The sequence below is a fragment of the Nicotiana tabacum genome, chromosome 15 (genome assembly GCF_000715075.1).
Source record: "Nicotiana tabacum cultivar K326 chromosome 15, ASM71507v2, whole genome shotgun sequence".
NCBI classification, from domain to species: Eukaryota; Viridiplantae; Streptophyta; class Magnoliopsida; order Solanales; family Solanaceae; genus Nicotiana; species Nicotiana tabacum.
The window spans coordinates 44,333,974-44,356,568 of record NC_134094.1 but is presented as its reverse complement, the minus strand read 5'-3'; the positions used below and the strand labels follow the sequence as shown (position 1 = coordinate 44,356,568).

Sequence of the window (22,595 nt, the reverse complement as noted above, 5' to 3'; positions counted from 1 at the left end):
GTTGGTTGAATTTGACATGATATCACCTGCCCCACTTTTACTTGATGATTTGTTGTCAAAGATAAATTTTTCTACATTGAGTTGATATCTCATGTTTTTGTTGAGTTATTGGTAGCATATCATATTGACGTGATAAGGAAGTTTTCATCACGCAATGATATATTTGATTCTTGAAAAGTTCTCTTGCATGTGTTATTTGGCAATTGATATGGAATCGTATCATGTTGGGCACAGGTTTACAGACATGTATGAGTATTGAGAACACATATTATATGGTGCATGCCTCTTTCTGAGCGGGGTTGGTGCAAGTCATATTTTTTTAACATGTCTAATTGGTAGAGTTGTTTATTACCCTATCCCAGTTGTGCACCGTAACTATTGATATTCTTTATTCTCTAACTGTCTTTTTGGAATATTTTCTCTATATTATACATATTATTGAGATGCACAGGTTCTGCAAGTAAGTATCTTTTGATTTAAAAACTTCGTCAATACTTCTCTAAAGTTAGTCAAAATATTTATTGAGTACATAGTGTCGGTTGTACTCATACTACACTTCTGCACCTTGTGTGCAGATTCTGGAGCTGAGGAGTTGTGAAAGACAGAGCTTTGCATTAAAGATGTACCAGTGTTCCTGATTCGAGCTACCATTTGTTTATGGTAGATTAGGAACTCATTTGTGTTTACGTAACCTTCAAACAAATATTTTATTTATTTCTTTACCAACTTTGTAAAATTTAAATCATAGTGGTTCATGACTTGTACTACCAGTCAGAAGGTAGTTGTATCGAATCCTGTTGCAGTATTTAATGAATAAATTGATTGATATCTCTAATTTGGTAGTAGCGTATATTATTTGGCTTACCTAGCGGGTTGGGTTAGGTGTTATCACGACTTGGTGGGATATGGGATCGTGACAATGCTTCTGTGTAATAGACTGGATTGTTAGTGAGTGAGTTGTCTATGTGGTTGCTAGGATTATAGCACGGTGAGTTGTCCGTGCGGTGGTTATGATTATAGCACATGAGTTGTCTGTGGTGATTAGGCACGTGAGTTATCTGTGCATCGTGTGGATAAGGATCCATCCCCCTAGGGTCGTCCTCTCATGTTTCTTGGATGTATGATTATAGAACATGAGTTGTCTATATGCAAACTCCTCGGATGTATGCATGATTTTTTACTGTGTATCCCCTCTATATGCTAGCTCCGAAATGTACACATGGTGTTTATGCATATCTTCTCTATATGCTGCTTTACTTGATGAAATGAATCACAGTACATATCTTCTCCATATGTCAGTCTGTGTAACTTGACTTGCCTGCTCATGCGTATCTTCTCTATTTGCAACTACTGATGAATTATTTATACTAATACCTATCTTCTCTATATGCAAGTTGTTGACGGTACTCGATATTTCATTCATATCTTCCCTATATGAATTTGCTGACAAGTTACTTGATATGCTGAATTATTAGTTGGTTACAATGTCTCTGCATATCTTCTTAGTATCAAAAGTATAGCTTATTTATATGTTAAATTGTTAAGAGACTTGCACACATAGTATATATATATATATCTACATATATATAAATTATATCTCTGAATTATTTCTCATACCACTTTTATGATATTGTTATGAGCTGTTTTTGGCTATTGGTGTTGGACTCTATCCTCTGTCCTAAATCATTATTACTTTCAACCTAAGGTTAGGTTTGTTACTTAGTAAGTACATGGGGTCGGTTGTACTCATACTACACTTTTGCACCTTGCATATAGATCTTGGAGCTGAGCTACTGTGGATGATGGAGGCTATAATTGAAGATGTACCTCCATTTCGGATATAGCTACCACTTGTTCTTGATAGTTTAGGATTTGTGCTTCTGTTCATGTATATTCCAAATAGATGTTGTATTTATTTTTCTACCAGTTTTGTAATCCAAAAATCATAGTGATTCATGACTTGTACTACTAATCCTTGGGATGTTGTATGGTATTCAGCTATTTTATTCATTGATATTAATGATCTTTGACTTGAGTTGTATTATTCATTATTTGGCTTACATAGGTGGGTTTTTTCTGGGGTCGTGACAATATTAATTGGGACGCCCTTACCCGCTTGTCCCACAAGCATGAACAACTCACACATATGACTCAAATCTTGCTTTAGACAAAATCCCTCAAGAAGAGTAAGTCTAATAAACTTACCGCAAGTCTAAGCTCCAAAAAAATACCACGACGCTCCAATTTGAGTAAAATACTCAAATATCGCCAACAATTCGATATATACATCAAAGCATTCAATTCGCATCAAGAATCGATCATCGATAGTCAACTAGTCTCATTCAAGCTTAACTTTAAGTTACAAGCCCTTCAATTCAGAGACAAGTTTAAGATCTTCAATCAACTCTCATAACTTTCATTAACAGTATCTGCTAACTTTATATGTCGTTTAGGACACCAAGATTCAAAGTGCCTAAGGTTACTATTTATCGTTTCATTCACTTAATCCAACAATGGTGAAGTTTTCATAAATCCAAGGGTTCACTCAATAGTTCAATCAATACATATTTTCCTTCTCTTAACAACCCCCAAGAACAGTTTTATTAACAGAAATAAAGAAGGAGTTGAGATATTACCTTTTGAATAACCCTAAAAATCTTCTCTCTTGAGTGTTCTTGGTGATTCTTTAGAAATCTAGAGATTTTAATGTAATTGAAGGTTAATACTTGCACTTACATGATGAAATCTAACATAAATGTCCATAAAGACTTACCTTGGCAAGCATTAATGTCACGACCCAAAATCCAACTAGTCATGATGGCACCTAACCCTAATCCGCTATGTAAGTCAATTAATAATAAACCAATTCCATGAGATTCATTAAGAGAAGTAATGATAATACAATTGTGCTTTTATACAAAGAATTCCCAAGGACTGGTAATACAAATCATGAGCTTCTAAGATTTAGAGTTTACAAAGCTGGTATGAAATAAATACATCATCCGTTTGAAATATACATTAACAAATTAATAATTCTAAAGCTACCAAGAACAAAAGACAGCAATGACCGGAACGCATGTACATCTTCAATGCCAGCTCTCGCCATCCACAGCAACATCAGCATCAAATATCTGCACGCAAGGTGCAAAAGTGTAGTATGAGTATAACTAACCCTATGTACTCAATAAGTAACAAACCTAACCTTAGGTTGAAAGTAGTGACGAGCTAGGACAGGGGTCAAAGTCCAACACTAGTAGCCAAAAATACCTCATAACAATATAATAAAAGTGGTACAAGAAATAACTCAGAGATATGATGCTTAGCTAGTTCACAGTTACGGAAAATAGTCATGTTTTTCAAGTATAACATTAAAATCCAAATCCTTCACCGAAATCACCAAAATATGAGTAAGTCAGAAATCTTTGATTTTTTCCAAAAACTTTCAACAATAGATAAGATTCAATCTAAGATAGCATGAGGAAAGTACATCTCTATGCCTACATGTCAATGTGCATGTGAAGTCATAAATGTGATAAACCGTGCAACATGAGGAAATGCACCTCTATGCATGTGTGTCAAGTATGCATGTCAGATGCAATGCATCACAGTGATGAACTCATGTACTCACACTCTCAGAGTACTCAGTATCAACATTTCACATTCCCACTCATCACGCTTAATCACTCAGCACACTCAGTCACTCAGTATTGTATAGGACCGATCCAGCCCAAATGCTTATAAATCCTGCTGCGGCGCGCAGCTCGATCCCATCGTGAATCAATAGCAACTGCGCACACTGTGGGTGTGCAGACTCTGGAGGGGCAGATCCAACCCAAGCGCTATAATAAGCCAATCATAGCATGAATCAATAATAACTGATGTGTCGCGCAGCCCGATCTCATCATGAATCAATAATACATGATGCGGCATGCAACCCGATCCAATCAATATCACTCACAAATCTGGCTCTCAGACCTCAACTCAGCCATCAATCTCTCTAGTCTCTCGGGCTCACAATATCATGAAAATCAACCCAAAAATGATGGTATGATGTATCAAAAAATGGCAACAGAAACTGAGATATGATATGCAAATGAATTAGTATGGCTGAGTATGTAATTGCAATGTAAGTAAATAATTCAACAGTAGAACTAACCTCAGTGAGTCTCAACATGAAAAGCATATAGCCTAGACATGGTTTCTAACATGGATCACAGCTCAATTACTCTAGCACGTAGAGATCTCATGGATAAAAATAAGATTAGGTAACTACACAGTACCACAGAAATAACCAAGTCATAATTCACACGGTGCACGCCCACATGCCCGTCACCTAGCATGTGTGTCACCTCAACACCAAACACATATCACGTATATATTCAGGAGTTCATACACCCAACACCAAGTTTAGAAGTGTTACTTAACTCGAACAAGCCAAATCCAATACCGAGCAAGCCAAGCGATACTCCAAAAATGCGATCACACGCATACCGACCTCCGAACGGCTCGAAACTAGCCAAAAGCAACTCAAATACATCAAATAATGCCTAAGGAATCAAACCCAATCGATAAAGGTTGAATCTTTAATCAAAAGCTGAAAGTCAACCAAAAAATCAAACTCGGGTCCGTACCTCGGAACACGACAAAACTTACAAAATCCGATAACTCATTCAATTATGAGTCCAACCATACTAGTTTCACTCAAATCCGACTCCTAATCAATGTTCAAACCTCAAAACTTCACTCTATGAAGCTTTAGACAAAAACCCCCAATTTTCTGTTTAAAATTCACAATCCAATTACCAAAAGGAAGATAGATTCACGAAATATAACCAAAATCGAGTAGGGAACATATACCCCAATCCATATGGTGAAATTACTCTCCAAAGTTGCCCAAACCGAGCTCCAAAATCTAAAAACGTGAAATGAAAATGACCAACTCTCGAATTATAGCTTCTGTCCAGATCTTTCGCAAATGCGAACAAGTAGTCGCACCTGTGACCTCCGCTTCTGCGGTAAAAGACTCGCACCTGTGAGAAATCACTGAATACCAGCTCATCACACCTGCGGAATTTTCCCTGCTTATGCGCACACGCAGGTGCGACACCCACGCACGCTTCTGCGCCACACGTCACTTCTGCAGCTCATATTTCTGCTTCTGCGGACGCGCTTCAACGCTCAAACTTCTGTTTCTGCAGCTCACCACTTCCATCCTATTTTCTCTTATGCGACCAAAGGGCCGCATCTGTGGGCTCGCATCTACGATCAGCCCTCCGCATATGCGGTCACACCAGAATAGACATGCCCTTAGACTTAACCAAGAATGATCCAAATGATCTGAACCTCGTTCGAAACTCATCCGAGCCACTCCGGACCCCGTCTGAATATACCAACAAGTCCTATAATATAATGCGGACCTACTCGAGGCCTCAAATCACATCAAATAACGTCGAAACTATGAATCGCTTTTCAAATCAAACTTAATGAACTTTGAATATGTCAACTTCCAAAACTCGTGCTGAATCATATCAAATCAACTCGGAATGAACTCAAATTTTGCGTACAAGTCCCAAATGACATAACGAAGTTATTCCAATTCTCGGAATCACAATTTGAATCATATATCCTCAAAGTCAACTCTCGGTCAAACTTATGAACTTTCCAAATCTTCAAATTTCTAACTTTCGCCAATTAGCGTCGAAACCTTCTAAAATTATCCAAATGCAAATCCAAGCATACAACCGAGTCTAAAATACTAAAAAGTCAAACTTGGTCAACTCTTCCAACTTTAAAGCTTCAATCATGAAATTCATTCTTCCAAATCAATTCTGAATAACCTGAAAGCCAAAATTGATGATTCACATAAGTCATAATACATCATACGATACTGCTCAAAACTTCAAATAGCTGAACAAAATGTAAATGCTCAAAACGACCGACTGGGTCATTACAATTAATGATGGTAGGACACCTCTTTCTCTCACTAGTACTCTAAAACTCTACAATTTTCTTCCCTTTTCTCTCTACCTGACTTGGGGAGTATACATAAACTTTGCTCAACTGTTGCAACAATTTATGGACACAGTTTAACAGTGGAAATGGTTGATGTCCATGGTTGGGCTAAGGCTTCCCTCCCTCTTCTTAATTGGAAAATGCATTGTGGCAATGGATAGAGGGCACGGTTGTCTCAGTCCCCCTAACTTCATCTTTAGTCCAATTCTCGTCAGTTATGCGTTTGGCCATCCAACTTACATTATGGTGGTTTCTAAGTATCCCAATGACCGCATTACCCTCAGGTAGGTCCCCCGTACTTTGAGGATTCGCTAATTTCTCTCTTAAGCTCGTCTTATGCTTTGTTTTTTATCTCTTAGTTAAATACCTTGTTTTTTCAACCTTTTTACATTTCTTTATTAACCCAACTATTATACATTAATAAAATAGTTATTTCAAGTGTTCCCATAACTTTGTTAGGCTCGAGTCACCCCGTGTACCATGGGTTTTACTTAAATTATACTTTTAGGCTCAAAAGTCACCTGAATTAATTGTAGAAATTTATGAGGCTTTACAATACAAGAATTGCTTTCTGGTACTTGAGTTGATAACTAGTTAGATATTAGCAGGTGAGACTAGTGGATTAGGAACTTACTTGGATATCCATGAGTGGAAGTTAGAATGGTACTATGGACTTGTGAAAGACTTATCACCTACTTTTGAAAGGTTTGAGATTAGTTTGTGTTTATCCTCAAATCGGATAACAATTAAATTTGTAAGTGGTTTTAAAGATACGCGGATTAATTTGATAAAAAGTGATAAATTAAGTTGCTATTGAATAAACAAAGACAAAATAAATTCGAACCACACAAGTTGGATAGTTTCAGCCTTAATAAAATAGCCACTCTCGAACCGAGCTCACTGAGACCGGTATAGACGAAAAAGAACTAGAGCTGGAGACAATGAAAATAATAATAATTGCTTTTAAGTGTGTGTTACAATATTTTTCATGAATTATCAGACCCACTTTATATAGTAGGGGAGTCCTATTTTAGGTACAACTCTATAAAAAGTAAAAAAATCTTTTGATTCACTGATTGCCGGTTCCTCACCGATACGTGTCAAGATCCCGCTGTAATATTCGGCAGGTTACAAATATTTTGGCCTTCTGTTGTCTATGCTAGATTGTCCAACAATTTCCTTCGAAGTAGATCGAGGCTAAGACCGATTTCGAGACCATGGCCTCGATATTCTCGAAGGCACGTGTCATGACCCCGAGTTCTGGCCCGGTGGGACTTTGGATCGATTTCGGTCCCTTGTTGCCATGTCTCAAGCCTGACTTATTTTGTCGGAGGCTAGGATGCACCATAAGCTCGATTTCACTGTATACAGATACTCCCCTCATTTTTTGGAGAGTAAACGATGAGAAACTACATGAGCTTCCGATTCTTATTTCGATACATCGTGACAGAAATGACAAAACAACCGAAACGTCTCATCAGTCAAGTCATAATGGCATTAAATGCATGTCAGTCGCTGGTCGGCCGTCCCTGGATGTGAAACGCCTCTGAACTACTATAAATACCCCCTCATTTGTTCATTTTAACTTTACATCCAAACCTTCTACCCTCGTACCTTTAAGATTTCAATACTCTTTCGCACTTTTACCCCGATTATTCAAGGTCCTTTGCAAGAATTTTTACCCATCTTCATTCTCAAGCCAAAAAGTCTAATCCTTCAACTTTCTTTCTTTCTTCTCCTTTCTCAGATTTTCCTACATTTTAATTCTCTAAAGAAATGGCAAAAACTTCTAAAACCATTCCCCAGAAATAAACTCCTTCTTATTTGCGGTCGGCTATTGAGGCCGAGGAGACCGCTTTGCGCGAGGCCGTCGACGAACCAGTACCCGAAACCCTTTTGAAAATGTTCATCCCCGGGGGATGCTCGATCAACGTCAATTTCAAGGTCGAAAAGCGTTCCTCGATACAAGGCCAGTGTGAGGATGTCTCAAGATACATTTGCTCGATCACCGAAGAGGTCCTCCATATAGTCCAAAAAGATTGCAACTGGGCCGATAAAGACATAGTGGTCCCCGACCTCGATGAGGCCATTACCACTTATGTCGAGGGATACTTAAGTGTTTACACTTATCCCTTTATACTAGGCCCGGTGGACCCGGTCATTATAGATTTCTGTAAGAGATACGAGGTATGCCTCGGTCAGATTCATCTTTCACTATGGAGGATTGTGATCCTCCTTTAGTTCTTTGTGAACAAAATCGGTGGGAGCTCGTTCACCATCGACCATATTTTTCGCTTATACAGTCCCCGAATCTTTCGGGAAGGGACTGATAAAGCTCTTGCGTCGGGCCAGTAAAGCCCCGCTCTCCAGTATTTATGAGGACCAGGATCGGGGCTGGCAAGGCCATTTTGTCCGAGTGAGGACTTCGGACTTAATCCCAGCTGAGTGCAGGCCCTTCACCGAGAAGTGGAATACATCACGTAAGTATAACATACTTTCGAATGTCGATTTCATACTTACTTCTTTTTTCCTTATCGGTGCTTTGTGGTGGTGCAGCCGTCTCTCAGGTCCTTCGACTCGAGGAGTGGATCGAGAGTATCGTAACACAGGTGCCCTACTCCGAACGCTCGTGGTGAAAACTATCGAAGGGCTATTAGGAGGTCCGTTCCCATGGTGAGACTTCTTTCCCGAGTACGTAGTATTAGGATTCTCGTTTCTACGTTAAGTCCTTACTCCCTTTACTTCTTTTTGCAGGTTTATCCAAGGATGTCGAGCTGAGGCCTCCAGTTGTGGCGAGGACTTTCCTGTCGAGTCCCCTAATCTGAGACAGACCGAAGAAAAGAAGAGGAAGAGGGCTTAGAGTTCCCCGAGCTCGGAGATAAAGAAAACAAGGAGAAGGCTGGTGCGTAAGTCAAGAGAAAAAACCAGCGCCCGAGCACCAGCTTCGGATTCGCTCTATCGGCTGATGGACGAATCTGAAGAAGAAGAACCTTTTGTTCTAGTGGCCCGCGAGCCATCACAATTTGAAAAGCAGGGGGCCTCCAAACCAGAGATCAGTGAGGTAGATCTGCCTCAAGCCAAGGAGGTCGATGAGGAGACTGGGGCCGAGGCTTCCCGGGATGTGGGCAGTTCCCCGAAGGAGGCACTCGGTGTGATAGACATCACCGAGTCACCCTCGTTCACTGAGTCCATATACAACAAGGCCCAAACGGTGAAAGAGTGCCCCAACGAGGGGGCCCACGGAGCGGACGAACCCCTCCGCTACTTTTTTGATGGCTTGGATTCCACCGCCACGGAAGATGTCACCAGATTGGGAGACATAGAGTTACCGAGGAAGAGTCCGACCTCAGGGGCAGGCGGGCCTAACTCGAGCCCGAAATTGGTCAACTGGTTCCCTGCCCCAAGTGTGGATCCTGATCAGAAGCGGTCCATTGTCATTACTTTTCCGGAGGATGCCCGGGTTCTTTCCGCCCCCGTAGGGGTGGCCAGTTACCTCCGGTGCCTGGTGACCGAAGAATATAAGGCCAAAATGAACGAGGTTGACGCACCATGCCTGTTCAATGAAGCACAACACGCGCTGAACCGGGTAAATTTAGATAACTCTCGATGATTTCAATTTCTCCTTTTATACTTGAATTAAATCATTGATAATCCTAATATTTTTCTTCGTATTTGTAGGCCTCGGTGCTTCACTGTGAAACTTTCCTCCAGTACCGATATGAGCTGAACCAACTCGAAGCCGAAGTCAGAGAGCTTACTGAGAAGAGAGACACGTACAAACTTCTCAGCGAGCAGTGTGAAGGAGAGGCTAAGAGCCTTCGAGCTGAGTTGGAAATGGCTCGGAAAGAACATGCCAACCTGGTTGAACAGGTAAAAAATTTTAAAGTTAGTGACGATGAGCTAGACATGGTGTCTAATGGTCGGAACCCGCAGGTTCAATAGAAGATTGATCGGATCAACCAGCTCCGAGCCAAGATGGATGCAGTCAAGGTCGAGGCCGAAGAGTAGAGAGGTAGGATGGATCGCCTGGCCTCGGAAAAGGATACTGCCCGGACGCAGTTGACCTCGGTGGAGGTCCAGCTTCAAGCAACGAGGGAGAAGGCTGAGGCAAGGTCACAAAATATTGAGGAGCTCTAGTCTAGGCTAAGCTCGGTTGTTTCTGATCGAGAGAATTTTTCCAAGGAGCTTAAGGTGGCCAAGTCGGTGGTTGAAGTAACCAAAGCTGATGTCGAGGCAGTCGAGGACCGCCTGAAATATATTGTCGAGTATGTGAAGTGGCAGTCCAGAAGGAAGGCCCTCGAGAAAGTTCATGCTCGGGGTTTTGATTTGTCGGTCGAGGTCGAAAATGCTAAAGGCTCGAAGTCGAGGCCAAGAAGTTAGTATATCCCGAGGACGAAGAAGACTCCAAGGGTTCGGACGGATCCAGGGACGGAAAAGACTCTGATGGTCTCGGCGACGAGGCAGGCTCCGGTGGAGACCAAGCCGTTTAAGTACCTTGTAGATTTTTTCTTGTTTTGTACTTTTGTTCTTTTTTGTCAAGGTCGTTTTGCCTTTGTAAAGATCTTTTCATATAAATATATATAAGGCTCTTTTTCCCTTCGACAATTTTTAAGCTCGTTTCCTTTTGCTTTTTTCCTTGTGATTGTAAAGATATTGAATGCCTTAGTACGTAGTAATTAGGTCTTGTTCGGAGGTTCGAACAGGCCTTGTTCTCGATATTATTTTGTTTAAACCTCGTGGGGGGCTCGGGATGACTGGAAGCTTTCCCTAAAGTACTTAGAATTTTTTAGATTACAATTCGCCGAGAGTAGCCTTTTGAACCGGTTTAGAATTTTTTGGTTACGAGTCTCGGACGTCTCCGAGCCATTTTAAGACGGTCATAGCCTTTCTAGTTCGGGTGTTGCCCAGTGGGCTTGTTATCCCGAGTCATCCGGGCTTAACCGAGATAACCGTTGCCGAATGGGGGTGGCCCTAGCCTTTAAAATTCGGGCACTTCCAAATAAGCTTTGTGCCCCGGGCTTTATTATCCCGGGCTATCCGAATCTGCCTTGGGCGGCAGTCCTCGAGTGAGGTGGCCCTTGGGCTCAATGTCTTTAGGGGATCAAATGTAAGAAAGAAAAATTTTCAAAGGGCAAAATATTTATCTGCAAGGTAGAAACTTCCTTTCAATTTTGTGCGTAATATACAAAGTTACACATGTGTTCAAGATTTGTGTCCGGGATCAGGCAGTCTATGTGGGCACGATTCATTCGACCGTTTGGCCCTTACAGTAAATCTTATCGATCGAGCATAAACTATTCGAGCACAAAAGTTTCTTTCCTTACCATAATCGTTATCTGAGGGTGATGCCCCCCCCCTCCCAGTGTTTGAGGTCGATCATAGAGAAGTCTCGGATACTGTTGACAACCGATCTTCGATCATAAGTTAGCACGATCCATTATTTCCTGGTTTAAGGGAAAAAGAATACAACGCGTGCTTTCAGGCCTAAAACATTGTATCGTTCTTTGACAGTTACCTGCAAGTGTTAGTCCAAAATGTAAATAAATAAAAGAAGTAAACGGGGTCGTACCTCAGCAGTAATATCGTTTCAAGTGAGTTATGTTCCAGTTGTTCGGTAGTCGCTCACCATTCATTGTTCCGAGTTTGTATGACCCATTTACGGTGATCTCGATAATTTGATATGGACCTTCCCAGTTCGGCCCCAGCTTCCCTTCATTCGGGTTCCGGGTGTTTAATTTGACCTTCCTCAACACTAAGTCCCCGATATTGAAGTTTCGAAGGTTGGCTCTTCGATTGTAATACCTCTCGATCCATTATTTTTGGGCGGCCATTCAGACGAGTGCGGCTTTGCGCCTTTCATCCAACAGTTCCAGGCTCGTATTCATGGTCTCGTTGTTTAATTTTTTGATTGCATGTCGGAACCTGAGACTTGGTTCTCCGACTTCGACCGGTATTAGAGTTTCGGCACCATAAACTAACAAGAACGGGGTGGCCCCGGTACTGGACTTTGAGGTCATACAGTAAGCCCATAGGACTTCGGGCAAGATTTTTTTTCATTTTCCTTTGGCGTCGGTCAATCTCTTTCTGTGGTTTTGGAGTGTGGTTTTGTCCGTGGACTCCGCTTACCCGTTCCCACTAGAGTGATAGGGTTGATCTTATGATCTTCGAGAAACTTGCTTATTTTGCTGCCGATGAACTGCTTCCCATTGTCCCACACGATCTCGGCCGGCATTCCGAACTGACATATTATGTGCTCCCAGATAAAATCGATGAATTCCTTCTCCCTGACTTTCTCAAACACCTGGGTTTTCACCCATTTAAAAAAATAGTCAGTCATAAACAACATAAATTGAGCCTTACCGGGTGCCCAGGGAAGGGGGCCGACGATGTCTATCCCCAAGTTCATGAACGGCCAGGGCGACAAGACCGAATGTAGCAGCTCCCCGGGCTGATGAATCATCGGAGCATGCCTTTGACATACGTCGCATTTTCATACGAACTCCTCCGTGTCCTATTCCACGTCGATCCAATAGTAGCCGGCTCTAATTATTTTCTTAACTAATGATTCGACGCCCGAGTGATTTTTGCAGGTGCCTTCATGAATTTCTCTCAGAACATACTCGGTGTCTCCGGGGTTGACTTTTTAACTTTGACCTAAAACCTCATCTTTTACTTAGTGAATTAAGTCCTATAACTTTGTTGGACATTGTGGAGAATTCTTTGGGCCAAATTGGGATAGTTTGATACATTTGGAGCAAGGAAAGATGATTTTTGAAGGAAAAGGATAGGTTGGACTGAGGTAAGTTGAGACTTGACCTCAACGGGGAAATATTTTATAAATTGTCTTATTTTTTATGTGCTACGAGTTTGGGGTAACATATATGTAAGTTGATGAGCACATATGCGAACTTCATGTCTTCTTTGCTTGGATGGAATGATAGCTTCGTATGCATTACTTGCCCTACTTGTTTTTACTTGCTTACTCGTTCATGACTATTTGTGCTTTTGCACGTAATAGTATCATATTTTAGGCATCTCTCACGTGCTAGTTCAATATGATAGTATGTTACGATTAGTTATTGTAGGACTACTTAAGCATCTTATTTATGCTTGTATAATATTATAGGCATCCTTCATATGCTTGTATATCTATATAAATCTCATGTATCTATTTTACATAGTTAAACTTCTCAATCATACAATGTTTTTATGCACTTTGTTAGCATAAATTATTTTTATTACTTATGTGAGATGATTATGAGATATTGAGCTATTAGGGCATGTGAATTCACGATCCTGTTGAGATATCAGTTAAGGCATGTGACTTTATGTTCCTGTTAAGGCATGTGGATCCACATTCTGATTGAGGTATCAATTAAGGCATGTACATCATGTTCCTATAGGACGCAAAGGATTTACGTTCCTATTTGTATATAGATAAGGATCTATCCCTCTCGAGTAGCCCTTCCATGTTTCTCTCTCGGTGGCATATACACGGGTTTATGAGAAATAGTCAGGTTTCTAGTTTGATCATGATATCGCTAGTGTTCGATCATAAAAGTAGAAGCTTTGTATGGTTTTAGTGATTCTTTATATCTGTTCATGCATTCTTATATGTTATACCAATGCATATTATTATATATGTTATTTTGATGCATTACAGACATGCACAGAACTTGTTAGCGGGTTTAATTTCATATAAAAGTTGTGTGGATATCATTATATATATGATATTTTGATGCACCAGTTCATGCATTGGACTTGTTAATTAGCCGATAGAGTGCATTACTTTATATGTTATATCTGTGCATATTGATATATTTTATTTGACCGTAATTAGCTTATTATGTTATTGTTTTGAAAATTTCTCTATTGTTGCTATGTATATGAACTGCACAGTTTAAAAAGAGAATATTTTGATTAAACCCTTGGCACTATTTTTTTAAATAATAGTCGGGATACTTACTGAGTACTACGTCAGTATACTCATACTACACTTCTGCACACTATTTGCAGATATTGGAGCTGAAATGTTACAGAGTTCGAAGCGAGCATTGAAGATATAACAATATTTTAGTTGTGAGTTGCTCTTTGTTCATGGTAGTCTAGAGTCTGTATTTATGTTAATATATATTCAAATAGATTTTATATTTTTTTTTATATCAGTAATATATTTCTACTCTTTGTTGCTCATGACTTATGACATCAAATTTTGCGACAGTATGTATTGGATTTTGCATTTCAACTTTATTATTTTTATGAAAATCATGGAGTTGAGATGTATTTGTGTTAGTTGGTTTGTCTAATGAGTACGGTTAGACGCCATCATAAATTTTTTAGGTCGTGACATGTTTGATGGGTCATGTAATCTTTCCACGAGACCACGATGTGGGCAATTTCTGAGCAACTTTTTAAATCTATTTAATGCTTCACGCAATGTTTCCCTATTGTTCTAATGAAATCCCACTATCTGACTCCGTACCATCTCTGTCTTCCTCGAGGGAAAGAACTTGTTTAGTCCTTACATGTACTCCAGCGTACTTTTGGTTATTTGATTTTGTTAGTAGTGAGCAATTTTTGTTAGCGTCAAATATTTAACAAACTCGAGCCGTTAAATTTAATATAAATGTGATAAATAATAAAGATGTGATCAGAATCACATTTGGAGGTGAAGTTTTTTATTTTATTTTATAGTTTTTTCTATTTTGTTCTATATATGATGTTTGATATAGTTCTTGAGGTGCAGTTTTGGTTGTTTTTTTTTTTGTCTATTTCTAATATTTGGTGTAGTTTTTGGTGTAATAGTTTTTGGACTATCCTGGTGTTTATGGTTAAATATGTATTTTCACCCTTAAATCTAATACTCAAATTTTGTTAAATATTTGACAAAAACCAAAAATGCTCATTTTTGATAAATTTAAATGATTAAGACTGCTCAAGAGTATATTTAAGAGACTACGTATTTTAAATCTAACTCCAAATAAAAGGAACCACTTTTGTTATATTGTCTGCAAATCTCCTTTGAAAATCCCACTTTCTGTGGGCCCACCGCAACCCATGAACAAATATGGAACGCCAATCAGCAGCCATGATCACCGGACACGTGGTGGCCCAAACGATTAAACCAAATCCTTCCGTTCACTCCTTTTCCTTTTCGTTAATTCCAAATTCTGCCTGAAAGAATTACCAAAAATAAGCAAATTATAGTGGGAAAGAAAGAGTTGAATTCTACTACACATTTTCATGATTATTCTCGTTTTCTTTTTCTCTCTACTCAGCAGAGAAATAGGAAATATTTAACCATCTTTCCCACTGTTTTGGAGCTTCTGCTAATGATATCTGATTAGAGGTGGTACTATTATATTCTTTCCTTCCTTCTTCGTATATTTATCATTTTTTATTACTAAAAAATTGGACTTTTTTGTTTGAATTATCGTCTACATGCAAAACTCTGTTTGGGTACTGAAGAATTTGTAGATATGCTTCTAACTTCCTCAGATCGGTCTGCCATTATTCTTTCTATTTTGGTGATGACATGGAATGAAGAGTGACTTCACTTTTAAAAAAGAAGTGGTAGAACTGGTGCCGTAGCCAATGAATCTGATTTTCTAATTAATATCACAGATAGTCTGTCTTAGAGCCGGATTGAGGATTTTAACTTGGATGGGCTCGACCTTTTAAGGTTCTTAGCATCGACTTTTGAAATTATGAGTTCAGAAGGTAATATTTGTTGAAATATTTGTGATTTTTCAAACCGTGTCAAAACACTAGGTACGATTGAACTCATAGCTAATAAGCTACATCAACCACTGGTCTGACTATTTGATATTACTCGTTTTCAGCACTAATGATGAAAACCAACAAATACATTCCAAAAGAATCTGATATTGATATGCTAGAACTAAAGTAAGGGAATTGTATTTTGGGGCCTTACCTTAGCAAGTGAATTGCTGATTCCTTTTTTGTTCGGTGAGCACTCTCCACTTCCAACCAAGAGGTTGTGAGTTCGAGTCACCCCAAGAGCAAGGTGGGGAGTTCTTGGAGGGAGGGAGCCGAGGGTCTATCGGAAACAGCCTCTCTACCCCAGGGTAGGGGTAAGGTCTGCGTACACACTACCCTCCCCAGACCCCACTAGTGGGATTATACTGGGTTGTTGTTGTTGTTGTTGTTGTTGTTGTTTTTTGTTTGGTGAATTGGTATTGTGCATCGAATTACTTGTGCTCTACATGTTACATTTCTGTTTAACAATAACATAATTGCTAGTTATGGTATTTTCTTGATTTGAATCTTTTCATTTCAGAAAGTTGATTCAGGAATGGAAATTATATCTTGCCATTCCACATCATTTTATTACGTTGTAAACGTTAGAGGGAAAGCAACGGGTAAATGTCCAGGTTCAAATCAGGCAAGTTTTCCCATATTAAAAGAGGAAAGGATGTGTTATGTTCTATTTAAACCTTCTCGGGGAGCGCTCGGGTATTCTGGTGCAGATCAGTTTAGCATAAAGAGACCAAATCGGAGCAGAATTTGTTGCCCTATCAATGCATTCAAGGAATTTGATAATTTTGATTCAAGTGCCTTGGGTAAAAGTTATAACTCTTATGCAGTTGATGGAAAAGAGGGTAAGCAAGACGTGACTGGTGCTGGCAAATCAGTACCCAAGGTTATCATTCCTGGTTTGCCCGACGAAGATAATAAAGGTGATTTGGGTGCTCCCATTAGCAGTTGGTTTTGGGAATGGAAGCCAAAATTGAATGTTCATTATGAGAAATCAGGTTGCGAAAATGTTAATTCCCCACCAGTGCTTTTTCTTCCTGGTTTTGGTGTTGGTTCCTTTCACTATGAAAAACAGCTAAAGGATCTTGGCCGTGATCACAGAATATGGGCAATAGATTTTCTCGGCCAGGGGAAGTCATTACCATGTGAAGATCTGACCTCGACGTCCAAGGAACAACTTGACGGAGATGTGTGGGGCTTTGGAGATGAAGCAAAACCCTGGGCAAAAGAACTTGTCTACTCTATTGACTTATGGAAGGAGCAAGTGCACTATTTCATTGAAGAGGTAGTACTTTGTGTCTTTATATTTTCACTTTTTGCGATGTTTGTAAAGAATATAGAATTAAAATTTGTTGGCATGGATTTGTTTCTTTGATATTTAAATTTGGTGCACTTTTCCAGTAATTATTTGTTACAAATTCAACGAGTTTTCCCAGCTCTTAACCGACAAAGAAAAGAAAATCCCAGCTCTTAAACACTGATCAATTTTGTTAAGTAGGATTCCATTTTCATGTATCACATTATGTCTTCTTCCTAATGCAGTAGACAATCGAATGATAATATGTGGCAGGCTATCTTCCATGGCACTAGTCTCTCTCTCTCTCTCTCTCTCTCTCTTTATTCTCAGTTTTGTCTTTTCTTTGACTTGTATTTATCTACTAATTCAGACAAGCAAGAAATGAATTATCATAAAGTTGTTGGATTTTGGACTGAAAGGCAGGAAGAAGTTATACTCTTGCTGGCATGGTGATGACCAGATTTTTTGCGGTTACAGTTAGAAAATGACTGAACCGAGAATGATTTTAGTCTGAGGTTAGGCAGTTCCTTATTCCTTCAGGTGCATCCTCTGTGCTTCACGACCTAGCATCAAGAAGTTATTTCTGGTTCTTTCTTACAGTTGTAAAACTAACATCATCGGTTTATGAAGTAACTTGAGCTACCAAATGTTACCAACACACCTTCTATTACCTCAGGATGATTTGATGTGGATGTGAGAAGATAAGAAAGGCTTTAGTTGATCCCAGCCTATCAGTAGGAATTTCTCGTTTGCGTCAAGTATCCTGGTTTGAATGTTTGCTATAATGTAAACTACCTCTAAGCAGATGTGTTGATTGCAGCCAGGCTATTAAACTTTTTATTGATCTGTTTGCTCATGTTGCTATTCTACTGTCTTGTATATTTGCCTGGAGTATAGTTTCTTGCTATTCTATTACTCTGCTGCGGTCATATCTGTTTTGCTGGTGCTCTTTACTGCTTTTGATTTATTTTGTGATAATAGGAAAATAGACTTTTATAGAGGCTTCGTCTTATTTTGGCTAAATAAAATTGCTTGGAAAAATATCTTTTTCTGACAAAGTCTTTTAGTTTTGGTTGGTTTAACTTTATTTATATCAGTTATAGCTCATGAGGAATACATAAACTCGAACAGATCTTATGGTGCAGGTTATTAAAGAGCCAGTTTACATTGTGGGGAATTCTCTTGGTGGGTATGTTGCCATTTACTTCGCAGCACGTTATCCTCATTTGGTTAAAGGTGTAACTTTGCTGAACGCAACACCATTTTGGGGATTTTTTCCGAATCCTGTTAAATCCCCAAGATTATCTAGAGTATTTCCCTGGACTGGGAGCTTTCCTCTTCCCACCTCTGTCAGAATGCTCACAGAACTTCTGTAAGTTATATGATTCTTTTAAGAATGTTATTATGCAGTTCCCTCAGGCCTGTAAACTTGTCTCCTGAAGTAGAGAGCCTTTTTAAGTCAGGTTAACTAGTTTTCTTAAATTCAGTTAAGACCTACAGAAACCAAATATTATTCAATTAATATGTCTATTACGTGTTGTAACTTACATGAAACAAAATGCATGGTGTCATTGGCTATTTGGTTTAACATAATGTGAGTTATTCTTTTGAAGTCTTCAGGATTGTTTTACGGCTTGTCTTAAAAAAAAACAAAAGTTTGCCTTCTGTTGTACCCTAAATGTATGCGTCTGCTTTATTATGCTTTCAGATGGGAGAAAATTAGTGGTCCTGAATTTATTGCTAAGGTACTGAAACAAGTTTATGCTGATCACACCACAAAGTTTGATAAAGTTTTCACTCGGATACTTGAGACGGCAAAACATCCTGCAGCAGCGGCAGCCTTTGCCTCAATAATGTTTGCTCCTAGAGGACAAGTTTCTTTTGAAGAGGCTTTATCTGGGTAGGTAGAGCAACGCATTACATTGCTGCACTTGGCTTATTTATCACTAGTTTTACTAAACAAGATTACAAAGCTTCCAGTTTTTACATTTTCGTAGGTGTCAAATGAAGAATGTGCCTGTCTGTCTCATGTATGGGAAACAAGATCCATGGGTGAAGCCTATTTGGGGTTTACAGGTGAAACGGCAACTGCCTGAAGCTCCATATTATGAGATTAGCCCTGCCGGCCATTGTCCCCATGATGAAGCTCCAGAGGTATGTCACAGACACTCAAATCTGTTAATTTCTCCTGCCTTCATGAAAGAGCCTTGTCGTAGACCCACAAAATCTGTAAATTTGTCGTCTTCCTGAAAGAGCCTTGTCCCAGACCCTTCAGTCATCCTACATTATGCTTTTACGTTCGTTGACTGGTGCATGGATCATAGCCAACTGTAAGAGCTTATGCACGTTCTTGCTTAGTAATGCAAGGAAAAGCTTAGTAAATAAATTTTCTCATCATCTTTGGTTAACATTCTGAGACTGCTTTTGAAGTCGATTTAACTGCGCTTGTAATTCTTTCAAAGATAAATAGCTTACATTTTAAGTTGGCACTGGCACTTGGCACTGGACTGATTCTTGATTGTGACAGTTTTTTTCTGGGGCAACATGAGATATACAAATGAAAACAATGAATAGTCTATAAGTTATTATTAGTGTAAGTTCAGACATGTGAAGGCGATTTTACATGTACAGGTCGTGAATTTTCTGCTCCGTGGATGGGTAAGGAGCTTAGAGTCCCATGGATCAGTTGCATTGCCTCTGCTTGAAACTCCAGAAAATGTTGATTATGATGTTGCCAGAGACTTGGATTTTTCTCGTGAGGGGCTAAAAAGATCAGTGCAAGTGCAGTTTTATGGGTCAATGATTCCCCATTGGAAGAGGGTTAGCGCGTACCTAAAAACTCAATTTCAAAATTGAGGGGCTTACTCTCGATAAATGATCAGAAATCAAGGAATGTAGATTGCCATTTAAGTTTTAACATATTTTTTAGCAATGTAAATTGTTATATAGGTTAATATATGATAATTATTTTTTTCATTTCTTTTATTTGGCATGTGAATAATGTGGCTGGGAAATTGTATAGGGTAAAATCTGTTATGACATGTAGCCGTCCAAGAAAGGGACACGTGGAACTCAAGATAGGGGATGACTGAAGATTGAAGACAACTGTTTCGTTTGTCACCGGGAAGAATAATGCTCATAAAGATGTGATAAGTGTTATTCTCCCGATAGCATTCAATAGAGAATATTCATAGCATTAAGAGCAGTTACCCGTTATAAGGAATTTGACATTTATGTTCACCGTTATATCTTCATCAATGCCCCTCATAATTGACATTAAAGAAGGGCACGACCCTAGGACCTTCTTCATAGCTATAAATAGTGAGCTCAGTTGTTATTGTAAGGGGGATGAATTTTCTGGAAAACTTGCACTATATTTTATTCAAAGCTCAATCCAATCTTATCTTCTTATTTTTTGATTCTTTTGTTGTTGTGCCCGAAAATCCTGTTCCTGAAATTGTTGCTTCTGTTGTTTCGTCTATATCTTAAGGCTAAGTATTGCGTAACTTTTCAATTATTTATTTATTTCGGGATCAAATTAATTCACTTATCTAGAAACCACGTATAAATTCATTTATACCATTTTTCAGGTAAACAGTTTGGTGCCCACCGTGGGGCCTAGATAGTCGTGTAACTAAATTGATCCTTGCCTTTTTTACTAACATGTTTTGATTGTTTTTGTCTAAAAAAAATCATAAGAATTGGCAGATAACACTGTTAACGACATGTACAACCCCGAGATTCGAGGGGATCAGCCTTATTCCGAGGACTCAATCAGCGACACCCATAACGAAGGGAGTGACGATACACCAGTGCATGATAGGCAATATCCTCGACATGTTCGGGGGACCACTCCCGATGACGCTGATGAGGAGCATGTCGTCGACGCGGTAAGGGTCTTGCAAGAACAACATGCGATCATTCTAAGCCACCTCATGCAATATGATAAAGTTATGACGGAGTTGAAGTAAGTGCTGCCGGGAGCTTCAAATAATGCAAACATACGAGATCTGATTCCTCCCGGGATTCTCACGAATCAAACAACATGGAGGATCGACAACAACACTCCTAGGGTGAAATTGGCTCCGATGGGGTAGGGGGGAACGGATCCGGTCTCAACAACGAGAATGATTATTTCAAGAATGAATTTTTACGATTCACGAGGGAAGTAAATGCCCGCATGGACCAGATCCCGGGCGCGCCACCAGTGCTAAAAGGTCCGGACTCGAAGAAGTATACTCAATTGCCGTACAAGCCAAGTACGGCACCAGAGTTAATCCCGAAGCGGTTCAAAATGCCTGAAATGCCAAAGTATTACGGAACTTTAGACCCCAAGTGATTCACCAAAGGATTGAATCCGAAGGGTTCAGACGCTTCTAGGAAATTGAAGAAGAGCCCACTCGAGTTTCAAGCAACGACCTGGGCGGACGTCCACAACCGGTATGAATCAAAAATAAGGATCGAAGATGATCATGTTGGTTTTTCATCGTCGACCAAAGGATGAGAAAAGAACAAGGAAAAATCAAAGGATGATTATGACGCGGACAGGCGGACTTCGAGGGGCCGGTTTGTGCCTTACGAACGAACCGAAGGCCACAGCAAAGGAGGTGGCAGCCATTGTTCACGCGCTAAAGATTTGGAGGCACTATCTTTACGGCGTGCCATGTGAGGTATTCACTGATCATCGGAGCTTGCATATTTGTTCAAGAAGAAGGAACTCTATTTGAGGCAGAGGAGGTGGCTGGAGCTATTGAAAGACTATGATATCACCATATTATATCATCCCGGGAAGGCCAACGTGGTAGCCGACGCTTTGAGTAGAAAGTCAGTCAGTATGGGTAGCCTTGCATATATTCAAGTTGGTGAGAGACCGCTTGCATTGGATGTTCAGGCTTTGGCCAACCAGTTCGTTAGGTTAGATATTTTTTAGCCCAGCCGTGTTCTAGCTTGTATAGTTGCTCGGTCTTCTTTGTTTGAGCGCATCAGAGATCGGCAGGATGACGATCCTCATTTACTTGTCCTTAGAGACACAGTGCGGCACGGTGGTGCCAAGCAGATTACTTTTGGAGATGACAGAGTTTTGAGGATGCATGGTCGTATTTGTGTGCCTAATGTGGATGGACTTCGTGAGTTAATCCTTGAGGAGTCCCACAGTTCCCGGTATTCTATTCATCCGGGCGCCGCCAAGATGTATCAAGACTTGAGGCAGCATTATTGGTGGAGGCGAATGAAGAAGGACATAGTTGCCTATGTAGCTCGGTGCCTAAATTGCTAGCAGGTGAAGTGTGAGCATCAGAGACCTGGTGGTTTACTTCAGAGGTTAGAGATTTCTGAGTGAAAGTGGGAGCGTATCACTATGGATTTTGTTGTTGGACTCACACGAACTCACAGGAAGTTCGATGCAGTTTGGGTCATTGTGGATAGGCTGACTAAGTCAGTGCACTTCATTCCTGTGGTAATTACCTATTCTTCGGAACGGTTGGTAGAGATTTATATTCGTGAGATCGTC

At 39.8% G+C, this 22,595-nt stretch overlaps 1 protein-coding gene across 3 annotated transcripts; it reads left to right on the top strand.

Annotated features, from left to right (window-relative positions):
* The first annotated feature begins 15,171 nt into the window (after positions 1-15,171).
* LOC107786282 (pheophytinase, chloroplastic) lies at positions 15,172-20,481 on the top strand. Of its 3 annotated transcripts, none has more exons than XM_016607733.2 (6): positions 15,172-15,361; positions 16,313-17,074; positions 18,232-18,458; positions 18,795-18,986; positions 19,084-19,240; positions 19,718-20,481. In XM_016607733.2, the coding sequence occupies exons 2-6, from the start codon at positions 16,328-16,330 to the stop codon at positions 19,940-19,942; spliced, it is 1,548 nt and encodes a 515-aa protein (XP_016463219.1). In that variant the 5' UTR covers positions 15,172-15,361; positions 16,313-16,327; the 3' UTR covers positions 19,943-20,481. The 3 variants fall into 3 exon arrangements, with proteins under 3 accessions (XP_016463219.1, XP_016463220.1, XP_016463221.1); XM_016607734.2 differs by having other exon boundaries at positions 15,172-15,364; XM_016607735.2 differs by lacking the exon at positions 15,172-15,361 and adding an exon at positions 15,600-15,732.
* Positions 20,482-22,595: the final 2,114 nt, after the last annotated feature.

What these genes read in the sequence shown, in the direction of transcription:
- LOC107786282 (XM_016607733.2), top strand. Translation starts at nt 16,328, where the DNA reads ATGGAAATTATATCTTGCCATTCCACATCATTTTATTACGTTGTAAAC. An exon ending in AGAATGCTCACAGAACTTCT is followed by an intron (nt 18,459 to 18,794) that starts GTAAGTTATATG and finishes TTATGCTTTCAG; the next exon opens with ATGGGAGAAAATTAGTGGTC. An exon ending in TTTGAAGAGGCTTTATCTGG is followed by an intron (nt 18,987 to 19,083) that starts GTAGGTAGAGCA and finishes ACATTTTCGTAG; the next exon opens with GTGTCAAATGAAGAATGTGC.